The sequence below is a fragment of the Prinia subflava genome, chromosome 12 (genome assembly GCF_021018805.1).
Source record: "Prinia subflava isolate CZ2003 ecotype Zambia chromosome 12, Cam_Psub_1.2, whole genome shotgun sequence".
Lineage (NCBI taxonomy): Eukaryota > Metazoa > Chordata > Aves > Passeriformes > Cisticolidae > Prinia > Prinia subflava.
The window spans coordinates 18,605,013-18,628,191 of record NC_086258.1 but is presented as its reverse complement, the minus strand read 5'-3'; the positions used below and the strand labels follow the sequence as shown (position 1 = coordinate 18,628,191).

Genomic DNA, 23,179 nt, shown 5'->3' with positions numbered 1-23,179 from the left:
GCTACAATTATCTAACTCCAGCGCTAGCTCAGGCCCTTTCCTTTTAAAAAATAGGACCAAACAGTTTGAAGGGTTAAAGACACACTATCCTTTCCCCACCCGGTGTATCCTTAGATGCCTCTTCAAGATGTCCACTTGAGGAAAAACTAAGTTTCCGTGGTTTTCTCGCTGCAAGGAATTTACCACTTTTCTAGGACAGTTATTACCTCCAGTCAGTACAACGGCCACTGAACCGATCTTCCGTTCTAAAAGGATAGTGTATCTTTAACAGTGTAAGACAAACCTGCTCCAACACACGCCCACAGAAACTGGTCCCTGGAGGATCAGCCAAATCAGTTAAAATCTGCAATACTGGCCAATATTCTTTTAGCAAACAGGAGACCGCAGCTTTAAAGGGGAAAATGCAGATGTTGGATAAATACAGTAAGAAATAGTCATTTTCATCATAGGTTGCGTCTCATACAATATTTTATCAAAACCAAGGCATTAATCTTGCAATAAAACATTTTCTCTGTTTAAAAAAAAAAATTCTCCGTAGAAAACCCTTCAATAATTATTTCCCTAAATCAATAACCAAAAAACCACTGCTCAAGAAAAAAAAAACCAAAACCAACAACTAACAATGTGCCCCACTAGGATTCACTTGGTTCAGGCTATTAATGTTCTAAGAACTACCCAACACCCCACCTAAGTGCTCTAATAAAGTAACATGCATCCTGTGCTGATCCCGAGGTACATTACCATGTTCCTAGGAGGATACAGCTCCTTCTTCTTCCGGAGACTTGGGAGGGCTCTTAGACCTGGATCTGGAGTTGGATTCCCTCTTTGAGGCAGGGGGAGGGCTTCTAGATCTAGACCGGGATCTTGACCTGGACCGAGATCTGGAGACAGATGAGGACTTTGACTTGGATCTCCTGGCAGACCTGGACTTGGAGGTGGAGCGAGACCGAGAGCGTGTGCGAGACCGGGATTTGGATCGACTGTAACGGGACCGACTGCGGGACCTAGAACGGCTCCTGCTTCTAGATCGGCTGCGACGGCGTCTTCTGGGGCTAAAACATACCAGGAAGAAAAAAAAAAGGCGCGTTAAAAGTTGCTCACGGGACGGGTGACGCATGGAATGGAGCGAGGGCTGCGGGACAGGGAAGGCGGAACAGGACGCACGTGGGCAAGAAAATGAGGGTTACGAGGGCGCCATTGTTCAGAGCGAGTGGCCGGGGGCTAAAAATCTACTACAGGGCGAAATCCTTCCAACTCCGAGGGCGAAATCCTTCCAACTCCGAGGGAACCCCATGTGCCTTTGCCAGTAAACCCCCTTCCTCTTCCCAGCTCTGCCACGAAACTCACTGGGAAAAGGACACAGAATCCCAGAATCGGTCCGGTTGGAAGAGCAACCATCGGTCATCCGGTCCAACCTCCCTGCTTAAGCAGGGTGGGCCTAGAGCACATGGCTTAACTCTGTGTCCACGCGGTTCAGTGACGGAACCCTAACTACCTCTCTAGGCAACCAGCATGAAAACAAACGAATCCCACTGCACAGGCGCACAGCTAAGGTTCACCTCATTCCCTGCCCCAACTCCGCTGCCCGTTCCGCGGCGCTCACCTGCGGCTGCGGCGGCCGTAGCCGCTGCTGCTGTACCGGCGGGGCGGCGGCCCGCGGCGGCTGTGGTGCGAGTCGGGCGGGCGGCCGTAGCGGGCCATCTGCACGCGGAGCTCCCGGCCGTCCAGCACCGCCCCGTCCATCGCGTCCATCGCGTCCTCCGCGTCCCGTTTGTCGTGGAAACGCACGAAGGCGAAGCCGCGGCTCTCCTTGGTGTAGCGGTCCCGGGGAATGTAGACGTCGCCCACGCGGCCGTACTTCTCAAAGACTCTCCGGAGGGTGTCCGGGGAGGTGCGGTAGGTCAGGTTGTCCACCTTGAGGGACGTCATGCCCTCCACATCGGGCGGCGGGCGGCCGTAGCTCATGGTGGGCAAGAGCCCCCGAGGGGCGGCAGCGGCCGAAGAGAATAAACCTGAGGGGTTGAAGAGAGTCAGCAGCCGGCGCGGCCCTGAGGGCGACGCGCCTCACACCGCAGGGCAAGTCCAAAAAGGAGGAGAGCTACAGCGCATAGGGAAAAGCCGCGGGGCCCGCAGGGAGCAGCACCCACCTCAGGGTCCGAGGGGCGGCCCGAGGCCGGAGCAAAGCGCCAGGAGCGGCCGCCCCGTCCCGCCGCGACGAGGAAATGAGGAGGAACCGCCCGCGCGCGCGGCTTAACGCCACAAAATGGCCGGCGGCGCCCCGGAAGGGAATGCGGGCCCGCCCCGCCCGCGGCGCCGCGGGAACGACCCCCGATCCGTTTTTCCCACTTTACCCCGAGGCAGTGCCGGAGGGAGCACAGGGAATCTCCCTCTAAATGAATAATTCGCCCCGCGGTTGGAAAGTGGCTGTTAAAACGTCGCCGCCGTGACCCGGAAGGACTCGGTGGAGGCGGGGAAATTTTTGAACAATGTGTGTTGAAACCCGTAAAAAAACCCCAAACAATAGCAATAACAATAAAAAAAAAAAAAGAAATGAGGGCAGAGCAGTGTGCGTGTGGGAGGGCGAGGGGCGACAGACCCCCGCCGCGGGAAAAAAAAAAAAAAAAGCGAAGTGAAGTGAAAGGCTTGTGGCGCGGGCGGGCGGTTTAAAATGGCGGCCGTGCAGGGGGGAGCCGTGAGGGCAGTGGGGCCGAGGCTCCGTGAGGGAAGCGGCGCTCGGCCCGGGTCCTGCGGGAGCGGCTCTGCCGGAGCCGCTGCTGGGGGAGCTCCGTGCCTTTCCTGCCCGCTCTCCGCTGTGCGCCCGTGGCGGCCCTGAGCGGCTCACAGCGGGCTCTCCTTCATCCCTGCGGGCAGCGGTGCCCGGGGAAGCCTCCTCGGCCCCTCCAGCTCTGGATGTGCCACGATGGATCCCCGCCGGCTCCTCGGTGCCTGTGAGAGCTGAGCAGGGAAATACTAAAATCGTCCTCACACCGGGCCGCTCTGCAAGTTCGTGCTGTGGCAGGAACGTGGGAGAAGATTTACACAGCCATTGTGTAAGGGTGACGAGCAACTTCTCAGCGTCCCAAGGGAATTCCGTGAAAGCTGCTCCCCCACCCCAGAAGTTGTTGCTCTGTCACCTCGGGCTCTAATAAAATGCCCAAACTCCTGAACTTTAATACCTGGTTCTCATCTCAAAACAATGTTAAAAGTTTCTACACAGCTTTTCCATAGCACTATGTTTAAAAAAGAATAGAAATTAGACTATTTTCTACTGATCTGTTTAATCTAATGATAGTATCAATATGAAAAAAAAAATCAGTATTAGAATTTAAATGCTTAGTTTTACTATAATTGTGTTTAACTTTTTTTTTGCACTGAAGAAGTGTAAAAATAAGCGGTGACATGGATACAAGTCCAGAAGCAACATTTTGTTTCCTGCTGCAAACAACTTCAGAAATCAAATAAACTGATACTGGTTTGACATTTTGTATTGCTTCGTGTTTGTTCTTGTTTTCACCAGAGAATTTTGATTTAAAAATTCAGTGTTTCATCTGCTGAACCCCTTTTTCAAAGGAGAAATTTGAAGGTTATTTTTAGGGAAGTGATTTCCCTAAAATGACAGAGGAAGTTTCCTATGTCACTTCAACACACATTGCTGCCAAAGGAATTGTTCCAGCCCAGTTTGCTGTCCTGCAGGATGGAAACTTGTACTGGCACAAGGGAGAAAAGATGTGAGTGGGGCAGTACTAGAGGATCTTAAAATTATGCTCCTATGAATTAATAATATTAAAAAGGAGGAAGAGAGCTTTTTTGTGGTGATTTGTCATTTACTTCAACCAGTTCTGCATTTCCTTCTCTGTCCTTTGGCCAACATTAAAGTAGAACTGATTTAGTTGAATTCTCCAGTCCCAGAGGCCCAACAGAACAGAAAAAGGATGGTAACAGGAAAAAGCTGCCATTTGGTCAGTGATCCTCTCTTAGTTTTCCTGATCCTTAGTTTTAATAGAGATCTTCATGACTCAAAGATCAATCGATCTGAAATTTATTATTTAGAAATACTGCAAAGTAAAAGATTAATGGTATCACTTCTATCCCTGGAGGTGTTCAAGGTTGGAGGGGGCTTGGAGCAATCTTGTCTAGTGGAAGATGTCCCTGCCCATGGCATGAGTGGGACAAGATGGGCTTAAGGTCCCTTTCAATCAAAACCATTCTGTGATTCCACGATTCTATAGTTGTGTGGGGATTTTATTTTTTGGTTTGGTTTGTGATTTTTTTTTAACCTTAGCAGGTGTTATTTAGTGGCTAGAAATTACAGTTTAAAAAAACTGGTACAAATAACCTTATTTTAAGAACTGGGAGATTTTCACCTCTTTAAACACGAACCGGTTACTTTGCTAAAACTGCATTTCCCATAGTGCACAAGGGCTCTCAGGGCTGGGTCAGCTGATGCAGACACTGAAATGTTCTTTATTTCCTGTGCAGGGCATGGAAATGTGCGAGTGGCTCATCTTTCCTTCGTCAGGTGATTGAGAGGCCGGGGACCACAGTTCTGATTCCGACAATGACGAGAAGCGGAGCCGATTAACCTGCTCGCTATTGGGAAAGCGTCTCCCTTGGGAGAGAGGGATGTCATGAATTAACACACTGCAGTCAGCCCTGGTAACTTCATGGGAACAGGTAAAAGGAATCTTGGGCTTTACCATTTTTACCATTCCTTTTTTTCCTTCAAGTTACCGATTTTGTTGCACATTATTACCAGGATTCTTGATTAACTGATATTTTCTAGCAGCTGGTAGTGGCCCTAAGTAATCATTATTTTCGAAGCTTGCTTCCTTCTTTTCTTTTTGCCTTTTTTTCCTTCTTTTTTTAGCACAGAGGCTCAGAGGAAACTTTTAAAAGAAAAAAGAGTTTTTCCAGACTGAAGCTGAGGACTTGGGAAGAATACACAAAATGTCTTCGGAAGGAAAAAAGCTTTTCAACATCATTATTTTGGGAGTCTCGTTTATGTTTATATTCACTGCTTTCCAATCCTGTGGAAATATCGCGGTAGGTGTGACTTTCTAAACGTGCCACATTTCTATCTCAGTTATTTATCCTGGCTTTTCTTTTGCATGCTCTAATGTTGTTTTAATCTAAGTGCAAGGTACTTGGACATTTATCGTCTTTTGATTTCCTTTTAAGTAGATTAATGTGTTTAACCAATAATTCATCAAGTTATTTCTTTAAGATAGCATAGCTACATATGAAACTGAGCCTGATTGCTTAGAAAGTGAAAAATTAATCTTATAAAATGCTTGAACTTTAAAATGATGTCTGCTTTGACAATTGCGATGTTGGACAGTTGAATTACACTGAACCTTGCATAGTATATATTCTGTACAGTCCATTTCAAAATATTTGCTTAAGTTATTATTACCATGCTATTATTAACAAGATTTTCATAATGTAACAAACTGGATATTGAGGGAGAGCATGAGGATAACACTTGACAAATAGATTTCTACAATTGTTAAACTGCCAAGTCACCTTCCAGTTGAAGGAGTTATTTGCTGCTGTTCAGTATCTCTTTGCAGAGCAAAAATTGAGCGCAGCATAATCCATATTTACTGTTACTATTTCAATTTTTAGGCTCCTGCTATTGCCAGGTTTAGCCCTTTAACTTCCTGAGCTGTTTTCAGTATTATTAGTTCTGTTCCTGCAGGCCAGTTAGATGTCAACATCCCTCTTGAGCCCACTGGTCTTAGAATTCTTTTCTGCTTGCAAGAAGGATCCTTGCTGGGTTCAGACAGATAAATGTCCTTTGCTGCATTATAGAAATAACTACTTGGGGTAGTTTTTGTAACTCTGAGTGCAGTGGGATACTTTCTGTGAACTCTTAAGTGCAGCCCAACAATCTCAGAAATTCTGCAACGAGTTCAGCGCCTCACCGAATTGGACTTTGTGATCATGTAATCATGTAATTCATCATCATAAAAGTCTGTACAAGTGACTTTCAATAAGGTCTGCCTGACAGTCCAACTTACTGCATGGTCTCATGATCACTAAAGCTGATTCAAGGGGAAAAAAAGGAGCAGGGAAATAACAGGAAGCTGAAAAGAATGGAAACTCTTATCAGGCATTCATAGTTAGGTAAAATTAAGATTATTCTGAAACTTCTCTTTTTTCCCCTCACTTTTAAAATTAAGATAGTCATACCTATCTATGTGAGAGGGGTTCTTAAGTGAAGCAAAAGTTTCGTGAAGTATTTTAGGTCTCTGATGAAATCATGGTTTAATAATAAAGTACTAATTTCTTCCCCAAACATAGATGTTTCCCTGCCCAGTATCTCCTGCATCTTTGTTGTGGAGGTGGTGTGAGTTGTAATTAACATTTTAAATTCTTTTAAGTTCTTTGTAGTGTCTATTAATGAATAATTCTAATGTTTGATACTGACTTCAAACCAATGCAGGTGTTCTCAAAATACAAGATAGATTCTAATATATTACAATGTATGCTCTTCCCCTCACAGCAAACTGTTATCACGAATTTAAACAACACAGACTTTCATGGCAGTGGCTACACGAGGTAATTACATGGATCTTCTTCTTACTTTGCTCCTTGCAGGGTGAACTTAGTTACAGTTCCATCCAGTAGAGAGACACTCTCAAGAGATTGCAGTGTTCTGCTGACTTCACCATTTATTGACACACTTAAAGCAGTTTAAAATAGGCTTCTCACAGTTCTGCTCTGAATTATTTCCAATTGAACTACATGTCTGGTTTGCATGTTTTCTTTGTAGGGAGAAAAACCACTATCATCACATTCTCAACATTTTGCCTTAGGAGGCAATGAAGGTGAAAGTTTAAAAATAAATAAAACTGCTAACTCAGGCCTTGGTTGTTTGCCTTTGTACACTGTGTTTGTGTAGGACAGGTGGTGTGGATCAGCTCTCAGGAAATAAAACACAAATGTGAAAGGAGCAGTCAGAAAGACAAGCAAAGCTACAAAAAGCCATTCTCTGGTTGCACGGGCAGAGTCAAACTCATCAGGCATGATCAGGGACCTTTTACATGCCAAATTAATCTGTCATTTAGGAAAACCTGATTGCTCCCTTGAAGGGTCTACTGTCTTAATTTAAACTAAAAATACCACTGCCACAAAGTATGTCTGTAAAATTTCTGTGGTGTATTTGGCAGAAGATGAAAACCTCACTGACAGATAAATGAGGTTCTAGAACATTCTCCATTAGATGTACAGGGTACAAAATACAATAACTGCTGTTCAGGCAGTTTGACAAATGCATGCTGTAAATTACAAGATGTCATTGCCTGCAATAGTTTGGGACTCTACTCAACAACCCAGGGAATACTGTACACTCCTGTATTCCCATGTGGAGTGCCATGAGTGAAGGGAACAGAAAAAAAGGAGAGAAATGTCTGACCATCAAAGTTTTGCTGTTATGTATGTGCTTAACTGGATATTAAATCAGTTGCAGTGATAGCCTATATTTTATTTTAAGTATTTAATAGTATTTTGTTTTTTTATTTTTGTAGCATGTCCATTATTTATGGAGTATTGTCTGCATCAAATCTTATATCACCTTCACTGGTTGCAATAGTGGGACCTCAATTCTCCATGGTTGTTAGTGGTGTGTTTTATAGGTAAGTATTAATTTTGAGGTTTTGCCTGCTTCCTTGGAAATATTTCTTTTGTTTTTTCACATCTAAGGCTCCTGTGCCATACATGAAGTTGTACTGGCTAAGAAAAGCCTCTCACAGAGATACTGGAGGTTGTAACTGCAGAGTTTCAGCCTACTGGAAACAACACTTTTTTTCCCCACAGCATTTCCAGACTTTGCTGACTGTGGAATTGAGGTTATGGCCTCAGATTAATAACTATATAAAAAAACTCTACGTGCTTAGAAGGGTAAAAAGATTTTTCACACCCAACCTGTTTTTCAGCATTCCTTAGGAGAGAACAGCTGATTTAGAAGCACCTAAGTGAGGTATCTGATTGTTAAAGAGCATTGTCCACTTCAGTCTGGTATTCAATGAACTGATGTGTTCTGTTCTAGCCTATACATTGCAGTCTTTATCCAACCAGCTACATGGGCTTTCTACACTGCCTCTGTGCTTATTGGCATTGCAGCTGCTGGTAAGCATTGTTCTTACTCTGCTGACTGTTTTTTATGAGTTTTGAATATACCTTTAAAATATTTTTATTTCCTGAGCAATATATTCTGTCTGTTGCAGTTCTCTGGACAGCCCAGGGAAATTGCTTGACTGAAAATTCTGATGAAAACACCATCGGAAGGAACAGTGGAATATTTTGGGCACTCCTACAGTTCAGGTAAGCTGTGTTAATTTGTAAAATTTGTTGATTTTCTTTGTTGTTGTTGTATACACGTTCTGCTTTTTACATCTTTTTATAAGCGGGAGACTGCATTGAAAAACAGTCCCCTGGGACCTTGCAGTCAATTGGAAGGAGAGATGGAAGCAACATTTTTATTGATGTTGTGCATTACAGGAGAGGGAATAAAAGAAAGTTGAATATTGCAATCTCAGTTCTTGAGCTGCTGAAAAAGATAAATTTCTGTTAGGGGAGCATTTGAGGGATGTTGTTGGTTGGGATCTTGTTGGGATCTGAGAAATCTTGTTGGTTGTGGAGGGCTGTGCCAATTTGTGTCCTTTATTGAGGGAGAAGCTGGTTCTTGCTGCCAAGGTGAAGATCCTGAAGTCAGACCTAGCAGTCAGAAGCCAGAAAAGAAATCTTGTTTTTGATGCCTCTCTGATATTAAACTTTGAGTGTGCTTGACTAAAAAAATCAACAAAAGGCTCAGCATCAAGAAGGGCAGTGAGAACAAGGCAGTGAATGCTGTGTTTGTGGCCATTAAGTGTTTTGTGCAGAGATAGTTAATGCCTCTCATGAGAGTACAGTGCAATTAGGATAACGAGGAAAATGATGAAATTATGCAAGAAGATAGAGCTGATGGCTTGAAGAGAGACTGAAAAGGTTGGGAGTTTCCTGTGGAGGAACAGGAAATTATATCAATGTGTCACCCAAAATGAGCAGGGGAGCTGAGTGTAGAACTGTTGCTCACCAAATGCTGCTGTGCTGGAGCTGGGGTCACTGGATGAGAGTAAGGAGGATTGGTTTAAAACAGATAAAAGTGCTTTGTACAAGGGGTGATTAAACTTTTGGAGCTTGCAGCCATGGGAGTGTCTAGAGTTGGGTGGTGTGAGCAGGATTGAAAAGGAATCAAACAAATTCATGGGAGACAGGTGCACAAACGATTCCTGAAGAGAGATCCTTTTACCACCTCTCATGCAGCAGTTCTGAATGTTCTCCCAGAATATGTATCTGGGAGATAACCAGAGGAATGAGTAGCAGAAATGCTTAGGGTGCTGAGCCTGCATTGCTAATGCTGCAGTGGGGATGGGACCCTGGGCTGGGAGAGCATCAGCCTTGCACCAGGGCCATGCTTGTGTTTCTAAAGTTTGCAGTTCCAGAATTAACCCCTCAGTATTTTACCAGAACAGCAATTCCCACAAACCCAGCTGATTGTTTTACAGTGAGTAAAAAACATGGGTTTATGAGAGGAAAATTTGCTCTAAAACTGTTTTAAATCATTCATTCAGAATGACTGTATTTTGGGAAATGGTAGTTAGGGACACAGAATTTCCTTGAGTTGAAGCAATACTTCAGACAAGACACATGATCCTGAAAAGGAAGTATTACAAAATCACCTCCAGAAATACCTCAGCTTTCTAACCTATACCTTTCCAAAATTAGAAGCAACTTATATGCTGATTTCCTCATTTTTGCCACCACCTTGTGTCGTGATTGATGAACACGAATAGCCAGGATTTTGGGGCAGAATCCTCAAAAATTTGAGTTTTGTATAGAAGCAGCTCACGTGGAGAGTGACTAATTTCTTAATTTCTTTCACAATTGCACAGCCTTGGGATTTTTTTTTTAATAGAATAGTAGTAGTGTGGTACTACAACCCTATTTTTTTAATAGAATATATTGTTGACCTTTGTTCTTTTTGTTTTCAGCTTGATTTTTGGAAATCTGTATATATACTTGGCCTGGCAAGGAAAAACTCACATATCAGGTGGGTACTGATTGTTTATATGGCCAACCTTTAAATACAGTAGCATGAATTAACAGATGAAATAATGAACTCCAAAGTGGCAGGAAGCTTATACAAAAGCAGATTTTTTTTTTCTTCCAGTTTATTGTAGATAGTCTCTTCTTGGAGATTTTCCTTAATAGCTACTCTGGGATTTTCCCTGTGCAGACACATTTGTGCCAAATATACACTTATTTAGGGGGAAGGTGTTCTGGCTGTATGTGTAATATTATACACACTATCCCATTCCAAAGTAAGCTCCTGGTGTGGAGTGTTCTTCTAAATCATACTGGAGATTGATAAAGCTACGAAATAAAGGAAAATAAAGGAAAACCATCCCAGTTTACTTCATGTGTGCACTAGTTGTGCTGGCACTAAGCAGTGTAGGAGGCAGAGGATGAGTGGAGAAAGAACTCTCTTCCTTTCTTGGCATAGTTTATGAGATGAGCTTAATGATGGAATTGTAAGTAATGCTGGATTTTTTTTCCATTTGCTGTTGTGCTAGAGTGGCAAAAAGCAGGAACTGAGAACAGCAGACTTTATTTATGTTCTTGTGCTAGACAGTGTTGAAATTCTGTTTTTAAAGCAAAGATTTCTGTCAACTGTTTAAGCCAGGCAAAGTGGGGGGTGGGATTCACTAAGAAAAGTGGTGAAAATAGCTTTAATAACCAAAACCAAGTGCTGCTGGGAAATCAGGGCTCTGTAAACAGATAAGTTTGATTTTCTTGCTCTATAATTACTGATAATTTTCCTTATTTAGTCCTAATATTGAATATCTACTAGAATGGTCAATTCTTTTAACTTCTAACAGATGATTTAATTCTGCTCTAGTCAATCAGGAGTAAGATGTTGACTTTTAAATGGTAATTATCAGGCTTCAGAAAGAGCAGTTCACTTCTTGTTTCTGTTAGCCCCATCTTTTCAGGTTCTCTGCAGATACAGGTTTGGTAATGAAACACTGGCTAAATTGAAAGGTCATTTTCTGCATTCCCTTACCTGTAGCACAAAGGTTTGAGTGTTATTGGTAATATTGGAGGCACTTTCAACCCAGGGGGGTCTCAAATTCTGTGCATTCCAAACTTCACTGCTCTGTGAACCTCAGAGAAGCTCAGCTAACCACAGAACAGAGCAGTTAACTATGAGGCAGTTCTGCTGTTACATTTCCCTCCCTTTTAAATGTCTTGAGATTCCTCTGTATTAAAAAAAATATATCAAACCCTAACAGCATTTAAAAATCAAACCTTATTTTACTACCTGTATAAAAATAGCACAAACATTTCAAGCTGTGAAGCACACCTTCTCTTTTTGCTTCTGTGATCACACACCAGTTATTTTTAGGATAAGTTTGCATTTGCTGTTGAGCTAAGGGGGAAGTAAATACAAGCATAGATAATATCTTCAGGGTCATGCATTAGTTCTGTCACAACTCTTTGCTTCTAGTGGCTTTTTTCCCTGCTTAATACTGGTAAATGGGAGTGGCTTTTGTATTAGATGTGTCTGTGTTCTGCTGCAATAACCAACCTGTTTAGCAGAGTTGTCCCTTCCAGCTGCTGTGGCACTTACTGAGGTTTTGGTGGCTTTAAATCCTTTGTAGTTTCCCAGCCTACAGTTTATGATGTCGTGCTGCTCACGGTTCTGATGCTGGTCAAGAGATTCTCTTAGAAATCTGAAGGGGTTTGGGGCAGTTTATGTCCACTCTGAATGATATAAGTCTTCAAAGATGTAATTTCTCCTGCTAATAATTTGTGCACTTCCTTTAATTGGCTGCTCCTCGGTCTTAGCCTTTGCATGGCAGAGAATGCGAGGGACCTCTTTAATTTGCCGATATTTTATTAGCACCATAAAACTGAGACAGGAGTTTGCCAGCAGCTCCATGTGGAAGGTAAGCTAGAAAATTAGTGTGTGTTAAACACTGTAGCATGTGTGTGTTAGTTGTTTGAAGGTAGCTGGATTGGTTTGAATCTCTTCTGCACATCTGGTTATGGCTCTTGTTTGTTTTTCCACAGAGAGCGATCGCAGAACTGTCTTCATTGCTCTGACTGTTATCAGTCTTGTGGGCACAGTTCTGTTCTTTCTGATTAGGAAACAAGAGGACACAAAAGCTCCAGGGGATGATGATTCCACTAATGAAATCCTGGGGGAGAGCTCGTAAGTGTTGGTGGCAATAACATATTGTCACATCTCCTTGTTTGTGCTCCTGCTCCGCAGAGGAACATTGCACATTCACTGTTCCTCTGTGCTAAGCCATGAATGTTATCAACAACCTGGAGGATTCACAGATTTAACAGAAAAGTGTCTGTATTTTAACAATCAAAATATATGAGAAATAATGTTCTTGATATGACATATTCTCAAGGGTGAAGTTCAGTACTGCACATGAAGCTTTTCCTTTGGTGAGCAAGTGCAAAAGATAATCTTCACCTCTTCTCCACTGATTATTATTAAACACTTTATGTTTTATCTTGCCCTAATCAGTCCAATTGAAAGGCTGGAATAAACAGAAAATAGTCCTTTTATATAGGTTGTTTTGCCAACTGGAACATGTTTTTCCTATCTTCTCTAAATATATATGCCATGCTGATAAATACATTAGAAATGCACAGTTACACAGATTCAGTGCAGTTTTGCCTGAGGCATCAGCTTGAATATTTTTGCTTTATTTAAAGAACAAGCAGATTGTTAGAAAAACATCAGTGAGCATGCCTGTGGAAAAAATATTGAAAGCTAAAAATGTTCAAAAGAAAGATTCTGTTAAGCAAACATTCACTAGTGCAGGCAGCAAATAGCCTTTGTGGTTACTTTAGATCTCAGAAACTTTAAAAGATACATTGGCATATTCCAGTATATAGTGCAGGGCTCAAAAACATACGGAAGGTTTGAAAAATGAAGGTGCCTTCCAGCACAGCAATAAAGTGTGATTATTCTCTTCCATTTTGACCAAGTAATTTGTTTACCCAGGTCTGCACGAAACAAAATGATGAAAGCAGTGGCTGCCTTCAGTAAGTACAATTTCACATCAGAGTTGCTTCAGCAAAACCTGGTCCCTCCTTGCCAGCTCTGTGTGCTTGTGCTGATGATGTGATCATGTACAAACCACTTCAATCACATACTTGAGTGGTCCAGGAGAGACCTGGAGTGTTCCTCCTTTGATATGATTTCAGATCCAAACTGCTCTACACCAGTGTCCTTGTACAGATGAGTACAAAAGGAGCAGGTTTCTACTTGGGAAAGGCAATGAGATTGAAAAATAAAAAGCAACAAACATATGAAGATAAAAAAAAGTCAGAGGTTGTTGGATTTTGTCACCAGTTGATACCAGTTAACAATTTAGAACTGAGGCATCTGCAGTTCCCTTTGAAGCTTGATGTGTTCTGCCTGAGACTGTTAAGTTGTTGTGAGGATGTGGGGATCTTCACTGGAAATCTGTTTATCCTTTCAGGAGACAGTTGCCATGAACTGAGAGTACAAAAACACAGTGAGCAGAAAATTGTCTGATAATTGAAAACTGTGTATTTTCTCTTTTATATTTCCCCCACTGCATTTCTTACAAAATATAATTTTTGGATGGCACTTTTCTTCTAGATGGCAGGTCAGGGTTGGTTTATTTAGCACTCTGCTGTAATAAACAGTAAATAAAACTTTAATACACAGTGGGTATAATAAACCATTTTTGCTTTAAGCAAACAGGAAAAGCAAGTATAGATTATCTTAGTAGTATTCTCAGAAGTTTTATTAATTTTCTTTATTATTTCTTTACAGAGAAATCTATTACACTGAGCTTCACCAAAGAGATGCTGCTTCTCAGTGTTACCACAGCCTACACAGGTATGAAGCCAGCAGAGTTTCACCACTGAGCAGTACCAGGGCATTGTTTGGAATTTTAACCCATATCTTTGCAAACGTTATTTGGATATTTGAATTAATTTTGGGTTACTTGTGACGTTTCTGTGTCCTGGGGAGTGTTTCTGTACAGGAGGAGGGGTGCATCCAAATCTGCAGGTGCTGGTTCAGTAAAGTTCTGGGTCCCAAAGTGAGAGGCAAAATTTACAGAGCTGGCTTTTATGGGATTTGATATTGCACTTTCAATAGTTTAGAGATTGTTTAATGCAGTTGTATTGCATTTGAATTAAAAGAATGTTTGTACATCTTACCTTCCTTAAGGTAGGGGAGATTCCTAATGCTCTTCATTTTAATCTTGGTTCTATTGGGAACCAGCTTAGTCATTTTTAACTGCTTTTATCAATAGGATTTGCTGTGGCAAGAGTTCTCATTCTTTTTGGTAACTTCTAGTTAAACTTGGTCTGCCATCCTTGGACCTGTATATGAGTTGTGAAATAAAAATGTATTTTTGCCATATAAATGATTCATCCACCAAAAAAAAACCCTATAAAATTCTTGAGTTTTTCTTGGAGGGTTTCTTGCTCCTTATTTGGCTTTAGATCTAGTTTTGTTCATGATCAAATTAGTTTTTTTTATAAAACAGATGCACCTTCAGAACCTAAACTCTGAGTCACTGTTAGGAAAAATTATTGTTATGTGAAAAGAAAAACTTAGATGTGAACAAAATACAAACTTTGCAGTTTACAGCAGCTCCTGGTAGAGAAAGAGCAAGAGCAGATCTGGAGTTGGGCTGCTCCAGCCACTAATCTGAGTTACAAATTACTTCCCAGCATCTCCAGTCTTGTGTTAACCCAAATTAACTCCCATGAATTCCTCTGGGGATGGGAATGTGGAGCGAGATAACAAGGGAAGGGAGTCAGTCAGGTTTTGCCTGAATATCCTGAAATTTGGGGTTACAGGTGGCATTAAAAAAAAAAACAAATCAGTCCAGACTGGGGAAAAAACATCTGCTGCCATCTTCTGGCTCTGAGTTGGTGTTGCTACTTTCTGTAGGAAAACAGAAAATCCCCTAAGGCCAAGAAGGGCTTTTATTCCAAAATTCCTGGTCAGATTAAGATGCTCCGAGTGCACCCCTGTTTTTGAAGCCATACAGTTCATGAGGCAAGGCAGGGTGTGCTGTACCAGCGTTTGACTGTAGCCAAAAAGCAAAGGATATCAATTAGAAAGTTTTATTTTAAGCGGTTTTTCTCTGCTTAGGAATAACATTTTGTGTTGTTTTAAATACACTTTTTTATTGAGTTGGTATTTTTATACTAATGGTTGCTCATGGTCACATTAGCTGGGTCAGGGGTGTCACCTTTCCTCACACTAATGGCAATAGAAAGAAAGAAAGAGGATTTAAAACAAATGGCAATTGTTCTTTCTCAGCTTAAATTTATGTATGAATTAAAATGAATGTATGAACTAAATCTATGAATGTATAAACTAAAGAAGTTCATTTTAGAATTCTTATCTCCTTATTCTTATTTGGGGCTGGAGGAACTCTTAGGAATGCCATAACTTGAATGGGGGAGTATCCTTAAATTAAATTGTGCTTTATTTCTTCAGTTACTTCATGTTATTTCATTTTTAATTTGATAAAATTCTAAAGTTCTTGAGAAATAGAAATATTAACTGTATATAGAAGTTGGGTCAAGAGCAGCAGCACTGAACCTGAATGCCTGTGACACTAATTAGTAACACTTTCCTAATGTGGCTTTTGGGAACTGGTATAGAAAAATATAATAATTACAAAGTTGAAAAATCCCTCTTTGCTTTTATTACCCACATCTCATTTAAATATATGATTTGAAAGATACCTGAGGGAAAACAGCCTTTAGACATAAAGATTTTCTCGTGATTTTTATAAGAGTGCCTCTATCAGTTCTCTTTGGTTTCCTTCCAAGGTTTGGTGTTAACATTCTTTTCTGGAGTGTATGGAACGTGCATTGGTGCTGTGAATAGGTTTGGCAGTGAAGAGAAAAGCCTGATTGGTCTCTCTGGTATTTTTATTGGTGTTGGAGAAATCTTGGGTGAGTCTAAATTTGCTGCCTTCTGACAACAAAAAGGATTAGGGTGATGTAGTAATTTTTTTTTTGTGTGTGTGTTTAACTCAATAGTGTGGTTTGAGCTTTATGTGAACACAAAATGAAGTAGCAATATAATTGGCACTGTGGTTCCTTACTGCACTGTGAATTATACCTTACACATCCAAAGTGGATGTAGACTAATTCTAATACTCTGCATTCTCTTTGGATTAATGTGGAGGAGTAGACAGATTTCAAATGTGAGAAACACTGGGCTGCAGTGTAATTAGGGAATTGACACCATTTGCTGTTTTGAATTTGTATTGTGTTTGCCTTTTTATTACTTCTTGAGTGATAGAATTTTTAAATTTTTGAATAAATGCTTACACTAAGGATTTCCTTCTTTAAAAAGTTTGCTTGTGTTAAATGAGATGTGATATTTCAATAAATTTGGATACAGGTAATATTCATAAAGTAAATATTTCTTTTTTTTCTGTAGACTCAAGTACTGAGGTGTTTAACAAAATACCACTGTTCATTAGCAGCTCAGACCCATTGAATTGCATGTTTTTGCAATTAAGAGCTGAGCACAAGCCTGTCCATTTTCACTTTAGTGCTGTTGCAATACTGAAGGAAACTGGCTGCTGGTTAAATACTTGCCAAAAAGTGAAATATGTTCATCAGCAATCATCTGATCAATCTCCTGCCCCATTTCCCTGGCAAACCCCTTGGGGCTCTTTGCTTGTCAGTCAGCCTTTGTTATCCAATGTAGGAACGTTTATAATTTAAATTGTCAGTATTTAAATCTTCACTTCTGATTCAATTCTCTCTTCTCTGCTCCTGCAGGGGGAGGAATCTTTGGCTTGCTGAGCAAGAGGAGTCGCTCTGGCAGGAACCCAGTGGTGATGCTGGGCATCCTTGTCCACTTCATAGCCTTTTATTTAATTTTTTTCAACATGCCAAATGATGCCCCCATTGCTCCTATGGAAGGAACAGATCAAATTGCTTATATGATCCCAAGGTATGTGGGATTTTTTTGCCTGTGGCTGCTGTAATTCAGGATGTGCATAAACAGCTTGTTTCTCTACCGAAAATTTCTTGAAGTTTTTTTCTGTGTAGTGACTAACTCCCTAGAAAAAGCTTTAAGGAATTCTGTTTCTATTAGAGGTAGATATTCCACCAGTGTGCACCCAATTTAGGAACTTGAATGGCATAGGAATAAAAAGCCTGGGGATGAATAATAGCAGTTGTGTCACTTGACAACTGATGTTTCTGACATGTAGCACAATAGCAAGACCAGCATCTATTGTAGTAGGTGTTAAGAATTCCATTTATTTTAAAACAGTCTTGGGCTCAGTTTTACATCAGGGAGCACCAGCCTTGCCCTGTTGCATTGGTTTCCAAAATCTTCCAGTACTTATTGTCAAATTCCATTTGGTCTGACTGCAGCCTGTCCCTTACAGCACTCAGTGTTTGGGGCAAGAATACAGAAAGCTTTCTTATCTCATTATTAGAACGTCCTTTTGGGTTGCATTTTTACCAATTTGTGTGAAAATCTTGCACTGTCAGTTTTGCAGACCCAGCTGCTTCCTTGCAGTTCTAAGCATTTCTGCCTGTGCAGGTGACTAGTCCTAGGTGGAGTATTTTTCTGTCAAATGAATTGGTATTTCTCTAACATTCCTGCAGATTTTGTGAACTCACCATGTGTCTCAGCTTTTAATCACTGCTGTGTGGGTTTCATGGCTCCAAGCACTAAAATGAGTTATTTTAGTGATTCTATTTCAGTGTAGAATTGACTGCAGGTAACAGTAACAGAAGTCTTGGCATTCAAGAAATTTAAGCTGATGGAATGACTCCTTTTGCCAAGTCAGGCATTCCCAGTTCTTTTCTGGGGAAATTAAAAGTGTCATAACTTTCTTCCATTCGCAGTTTCCAAATAAGTCTGCCAGAAACAGTTTATTGATGTGTGAGCTGTTTGAATGAATGGCTTTTAAACTGGAATTGCTTTCTCCTTCAGCAAAGAGGTGGCCATGCTCTGCAGCTTCCTGCTGGGGCTGGGGGACAGCTGCTTCAACACCCAGCTCCTCAGTATTTTGGGATTCCTGTACTCAGAGGACAGTGCTCCTGCCTTTGCCATCTTTAAGTTTGTTCAGGTATTGCCTAACACAGCCTTTTGGAAGTAGGATTGGTGGGATATGACTGAAATACTGGGTTAGTCTTTTTAATGAGCCGAGAAAAATGTTTCTGCAAATTATTTCATCCTACATTTTGGTGTTAAATAGTTTTGTGAAGCTGGAAACAGTTTCCTGGGCTATGATCTTTAAGCTTTGTCTGTGTTGTTTCTAGACAAAGTGGTTTGAAATACCAGAGATTTTGGTAGTGATTTTACCAGTTTGAAATACCAGCTTGCAATGCTAGAAACACTTTGGAGTTTGGTGTTCATTTTCTACAGTTGAACGCTGTTTAAATAACAAGTAAAAACTAAATCTGTTGTGGGACACGCCGAGACATATGTTGAGGTATAATGAAGCCTTAAGATTGTCTGTCTATTACAAAAGCATTCTGAGAGCTTCATATTAAACTGTGTCTGTGTCAGTTTGATAATCCTGTAGCAGCACCAGCCTGGAAATCTCCACTGATAATCTTTTCACTTTGTTTTTCCTCTCAGTCCATCTGTGCTGCAGTTGCCTATTTCTACAGCAACTACTTCCTGCTGCAGTGGCAGCTCCTGATCATGGTGCTGGTGGGATTCTTTGGAACCATCACCTTCTTCAGCGTGGAGTGGGGAGCAGCAGCAGCCCTTGCTGCCCGTGGCTCAGACTACAGCAGCATCTGAGCCCCGTGCCAGCCCTGCTCTGCCACGAGGAACAGCACAGGGAGTTTTGGGGAGTGTGAAAAGGTGGAAGAGCTCGAGTTGCTGCAGAGGTTGAGGTGGAGGAAGCTGCTACCTCAGTCCAGCTGAATGTGAGACAGGAGGAAAAAAAATTTGCCACATTTAAAGGCTTTTTTTCCTTGCTTTGATCATCTGAGCGTGGTGTTGTGTTGTTAAAAATCTGGTATTGGAAATGGAAGGAAATGTAGGGACCTATGTATTGAACAATTCTCTTCTGAGCTGTCCCTTGCAGAATGTAATTGCCTAATTTCACTCTGCCATGCACTACAGAATTAGTTTGGGGTTTTATCCCTTAAATTATTTTTCCTGTATTCTGGTTCTGCAGACATTTGAATTCCTGTATTGAATGAGTGATATTTTTATAAGGTAGATTATATTGCAGATCATGTCTGCACAGCTGAGAAATCAATTTGGCATTGAATTTTTCAACAATTAGATGTGAGGAAGTATTTCTGGGAGAAATGTTGCCTTATTCTGTATCCCTCAGCTCCTTGTTTCCCAACCCTTTGTTTATTAATCTATTTCATGTGCTTAAGTTGTCAGATCTGTGGGGTTTTTTTGTTTGGTCAGGTTTTTTTCTGTTTTGGGCTTTTTTGAGCTTGGTGTTTTTAATCTTTTTTGTAAGGAAGTCAATCAGGTTATAGTGTGGGATGATAGATTTTACAAGAATTTGAGGAAATCACCCTTGGGCATGTCAATGATGGGATCCAAGGCCTGTGAAATATTGATGATGGAGAACAGTTTCTGGCTCAGCATCTCAGAATTGAACTGTGTTGGGAAAGGTGCTGAACCTTCCTCAGGGTAGTGCTTTATGAAGGACCATAATCCACAGCTTCCCTCCCAGAATCCCAAATTGTTCCTTTGAGTTCAACAGCCTTTTCATCATAAAATGATGAAAATCTGTGATGGGAGCACTAAGACAACTTTTTAAAATATAAATAGCCTCAGAATGTGAACTGTCACAATAATATTGCAGTGTTTATTGTACTGCATAACCTGAAACACTTGTCCTAAGTTGTTTTATTCAGTCTGTTTTGGGAAAATTGAATTGTGATCTTACCCCACCAAATAGGAAAGCAAGGTTACTGGAATAGTAACTAAATTTTAATCCAGAACTGTTACAGATGATGTAACAGGCAGTGACTGCAGCTCATCTTGGCTTTATCTGCCTACATAAAACTCTGAAGTATTTGCAGTTGTGTTTGTCTGGTGGGCAGAGAGCAGGCATGCAACACTGATAAGGTGTTTTTAGACACCCCCTGGAGCTGTTTTTAGAAAAGTACTGTTCACCAACCTTCTTTTATGCCCAGTCACAATGTTCATGTCTTGTCTTTAAAGTTAAAAAAAGACTCGGCTGGTTACGTGTCAGCAGCTGCCACGTGTTGTAACCGTGTAGGAATTCCCAAGGTTAACCCTGGGGACGGAGGGTGCCACCTCCTGTGACATTTGCTGTCACTTTTGCTCTCCAGGAGCCCTGTCACAGCTCCTGTGGAGCACATCCCTCGTTGTGCACAGCCAAAGGGCTGAGGGGGATCTTTTTACAGGGATAGAGAAAGGGATTTTTAAATTCAAGGCAGGTTTTTGCTGTGAGATAAGCAAGGTGTTAATGGTGGGATTAGAGGGCACCTGAACATCCAGCAAAGCTGAAAAATCTGTGAGGACAACCAGGAGGGAGAGGCTCTGTGTATTCCCAGGAGATTTAATGAATGATGTAAAAGAGAATGAGGCAGAACATGTATTTGAGTGAGGGGTTACCAGAGCCATTCCAATTTGTCAGGCAGCCTGCAAAAGCATTCAGTGTTCAATCAATATGTGATTAATGGGACCAGCAGTGCTGCAAAGCCTCTCTCACCCACTCCTGTTACCCTGCAATTTGAAGCATATGATTTTTATATACTGAGCACTACAAAGGTGTGGATTAAAGGACGCTGCCAGTGATTAAAATTCTCTTGTTGCTGCACATTTGTATTTTCTCCAGTGTACCAAAAGGGATAAAGAGCCTTTTTTTTTTCCAGATAGGGAATTACAAAATTTTTTTTCCTCCAAACCCTTTTGGGGCCCTGTTTTCCCCATCATATTAATGAGAGCAGAAAAACTTGAAAGTTCACAAGGAGCAGTTTTTTCTTACAGTGTATTTAGGGAAAAAAATGATTCTTGGGTCTTGTGGTGATGAGTAACTTGTAAGTGCTTTTTAAACAATGTCATTTAACTGTAAGTAGGTTATGGCTCTCATGAGGTTGCTTTTTAAATTGATCCCTTTTAATGATGCACTTCTGTGATGTTCATTTGCCATATAAGAATTATATGAACTATTTTATTAGAAATTAAAAGTGCTAAGTTTCAAAAAGCATTTTGAAACCGACATAGAGGGATACTAATGAACAAGGACTTGTGGGTTTTCAGTACCTCTGTGAATCTGATGCTTTACTTTTTTTCCTTTTTCTGTGTTCTGGTCTGACTCAGCATCAGATAATCTTAGAAGGGTGCTCAGAACTATTTATAGGGTCATTAAAGGGAAGTATTATTGCTCTGTGACAAGTTTTGCAAGAAATCATGACATTCTCCAAGCTGCATCATGGATAGCTATTCTTTTTTACTATTAACTGTATAAGTATTGCTTTTGACATTTGATCTGAAGGGAGAGGTCTGAGTTATTCAGGCTGCTGCTGACATATGATTGCTTTTCACTTACTCATATTTCTTTGATTTACCAAGAGGTGAAAAATCCTCTCCAGTGTACACAGTTGTTCATTTGGTTGAATTTTTTTGTGTAGCAATATAAAGAACAATGACATCCATTTGTGATTCCATCTCTTAATCTGTTAATCAGCATTTACCAACCATGAGGCTGCATCCCCTTCACTTCACCTCAGTGACCTTTGAACAATTTAATGTAATCTGAACTGGGAGCTCACTGTTAAATTAAGAGAGATTTGAAAAAAAAGACTTTTGCTTTGTCTCTGGGTTTGTTTTATATTAGAGATTTCATCTTTATAAACAAAATTATACATGAAGTTGCTTTGGTTTATTAAAAAGTCCTCTTTCACTTTTTTCCCCTCATTCTTTTAGGGTGTTACTGAGGTTTAATATCTTGACATATCACATCCTCAAGATTTTCAAACAAGTGCTAAACAGGAAATGAAAACTGCTTTTCTTGACAACTGAGTTCCAAATAAGCTGCTACAAATTAGTCTGTAATGAATCTCATATAAACATACCTGTATTTTGTCTTGCCAGTTGGTTTTCATTTTGATACATGGATGCATGAACTGAGATTTTCTACAACTGTGGACTTCCTTCCTAATGATTCATGTGGTTTTACTTCTATTTGTTTATTTGATTAGGTACAATCTATGTTACAAAGGTGAGATAAGGAAGAGAACCATTTATAAAAATATTTTTTTAAATAATTCAAATTTTCTGTGGGTACCTCTAAAGAGATATTAAAAAAAACAACCAGAATCCCCAAAAATCCTTAACCAAGGTCCCTGTCTTATCAGAAACCCTCCTGTACTACTGTTATGAAAAACAAGAAATCTTGTGCTGGTGAGTTCTTTGAACGTTCGTGACCATTTTAAAATACACTGGAGAGAGAAGTTCCTGGTGGGGTTTGCTGTGACTTTATGAAAAAATCATTTAAGTGTAGAAGACCCTAAGTTCAGGACCAGGTGTCAGTTAAGCAGACAAAATTCCTCTGGACTTCCTTGGAATTCCACAAGTTTACTTCAGCTGAGGACTGTGGTTTCCTGGACTCCAACCTAAGTGCCAGCAATTAATGCACAGAGGGGTGTAAACAGAGCACTAAATTCTGTATTTTGGGGCAAACATTAATTGTTTGCTGTCAAGGAGGAGATGCAATGTTCAGCATCATGCCAGGAGCCCCAATACCCACCTTGGACCCAAATTGTGCAATCACAACTCCCAGGGGTTAACAGAACATGAAACCATTGCAGCAACCATTCATTTTCCTGGTGAAATGTGTGTGTGAAGGCTTCATCCACACCTCTGCTTTCCTTGCAGACCCACAAATGTTAATGGAATGGCAGCAGCAGTTAATACCATGTTTTCCTTGATCCTGTCTAACATGCAGGCAGAAATAATAAAAGATGGGATGATTTAGAGATGGAGCTGAACTGGGAAGTTTGCTGCTTTACAAGGACCTTGCCCTTCTGATATGACCATGCTGGTTCAAAAGCAAGATTGAGACTGTCGTGGTTTTCATGGATAAGTTCAGAATGGTGCCTTGATAAATTTATTTTCAGAGGTTGT

At 40.9% G+C, this 23,179-nt stretch overlaps 2 protein-coding genes across 10 annotated transcripts in view; one reads left to right on the top strand and one right to left on the bottom strand.

The window, feature by feature from the left end:
* SRSF2 (serine and arginine rich splicing factor 2) overlaps positions 1-3,263 on the bottom strand; it is a 4,693-nt gene extending 1,430 nt beyond the window's left edge. For 2 of the 8 annotated variants that reach the window (XR_010081927.1, XM_063409034.1), the window contains exons 1-3: positions 2,148-3,261; positions 1,604-2,012; positions 1-1,052 (exon numbers count right to left, since the gene is read on the bottom strand). The exon at positions 1-1,052 is cut by the window's left edge. Coding sequence is in view for 3 of the 8 variants with exons in the window: in XM_063409034.1 (XP_063265104.1) it covers positions 749-1,052; positions 1,604-1,965 (666 nt within the window). In the remaining 5 variants the exon portion in view is untranslated. Of the gene's footprint in view, positions 1,053-1,603; positions 2,013-2,147 lie in introns of all 8 variants that reach the window. The other 6 variants (XR_010081928.1, XR_010081929.1, XR_010081931.1 and 3 more) reach the window with 4 other exon arrangements.
* Positions 3,264-4,157: 894 nt separating this feature from the next.
* MFSD11 (major facilitator superfamily domain containing 11) lies at positions 4,158-21,708 on the top strand. 2 transcript variants are annotated; one of them, XM_063409032.1, is made up of 14 exons: positions 4,158-4,656; positions 4,868-5,043; positions 6,506-6,561; positions 7,530-7,637; positions 8,051-8,130; positions 8,229-8,325; positions 10,035-10,093; positions 12,118-12,259; positions 13,070-13,110; positions 13,871-13,936; positions 15,898-16,023; positions 16,864-17,038; positions 18,035-18,170; positions 18,686-21,708. In XM_063409032.1, the coding sequence occupies exons 2-14, from the start codon at positions 4,948-4,950 to the stop codon at positions 18,851-18,853; spliced, it is 1,350 nt and encodes a 449-aa protein (XP_063265102.1). In that variant the 5' UTR covers positions 4,158-4,656; positions 4,868-4,947; the 3' UTR covers positions 18,854-21,708. The 2 variants fall into 2 exon arrangements, with proteins under 2 accessions (XP_063265102.1, XP_063265101.1); XM_063409031.1 differs by having other exon boundaries at positions 4,160-4,674.
* Positions 21,709-23,179: the final 1,471 nt, after the last annotated feature.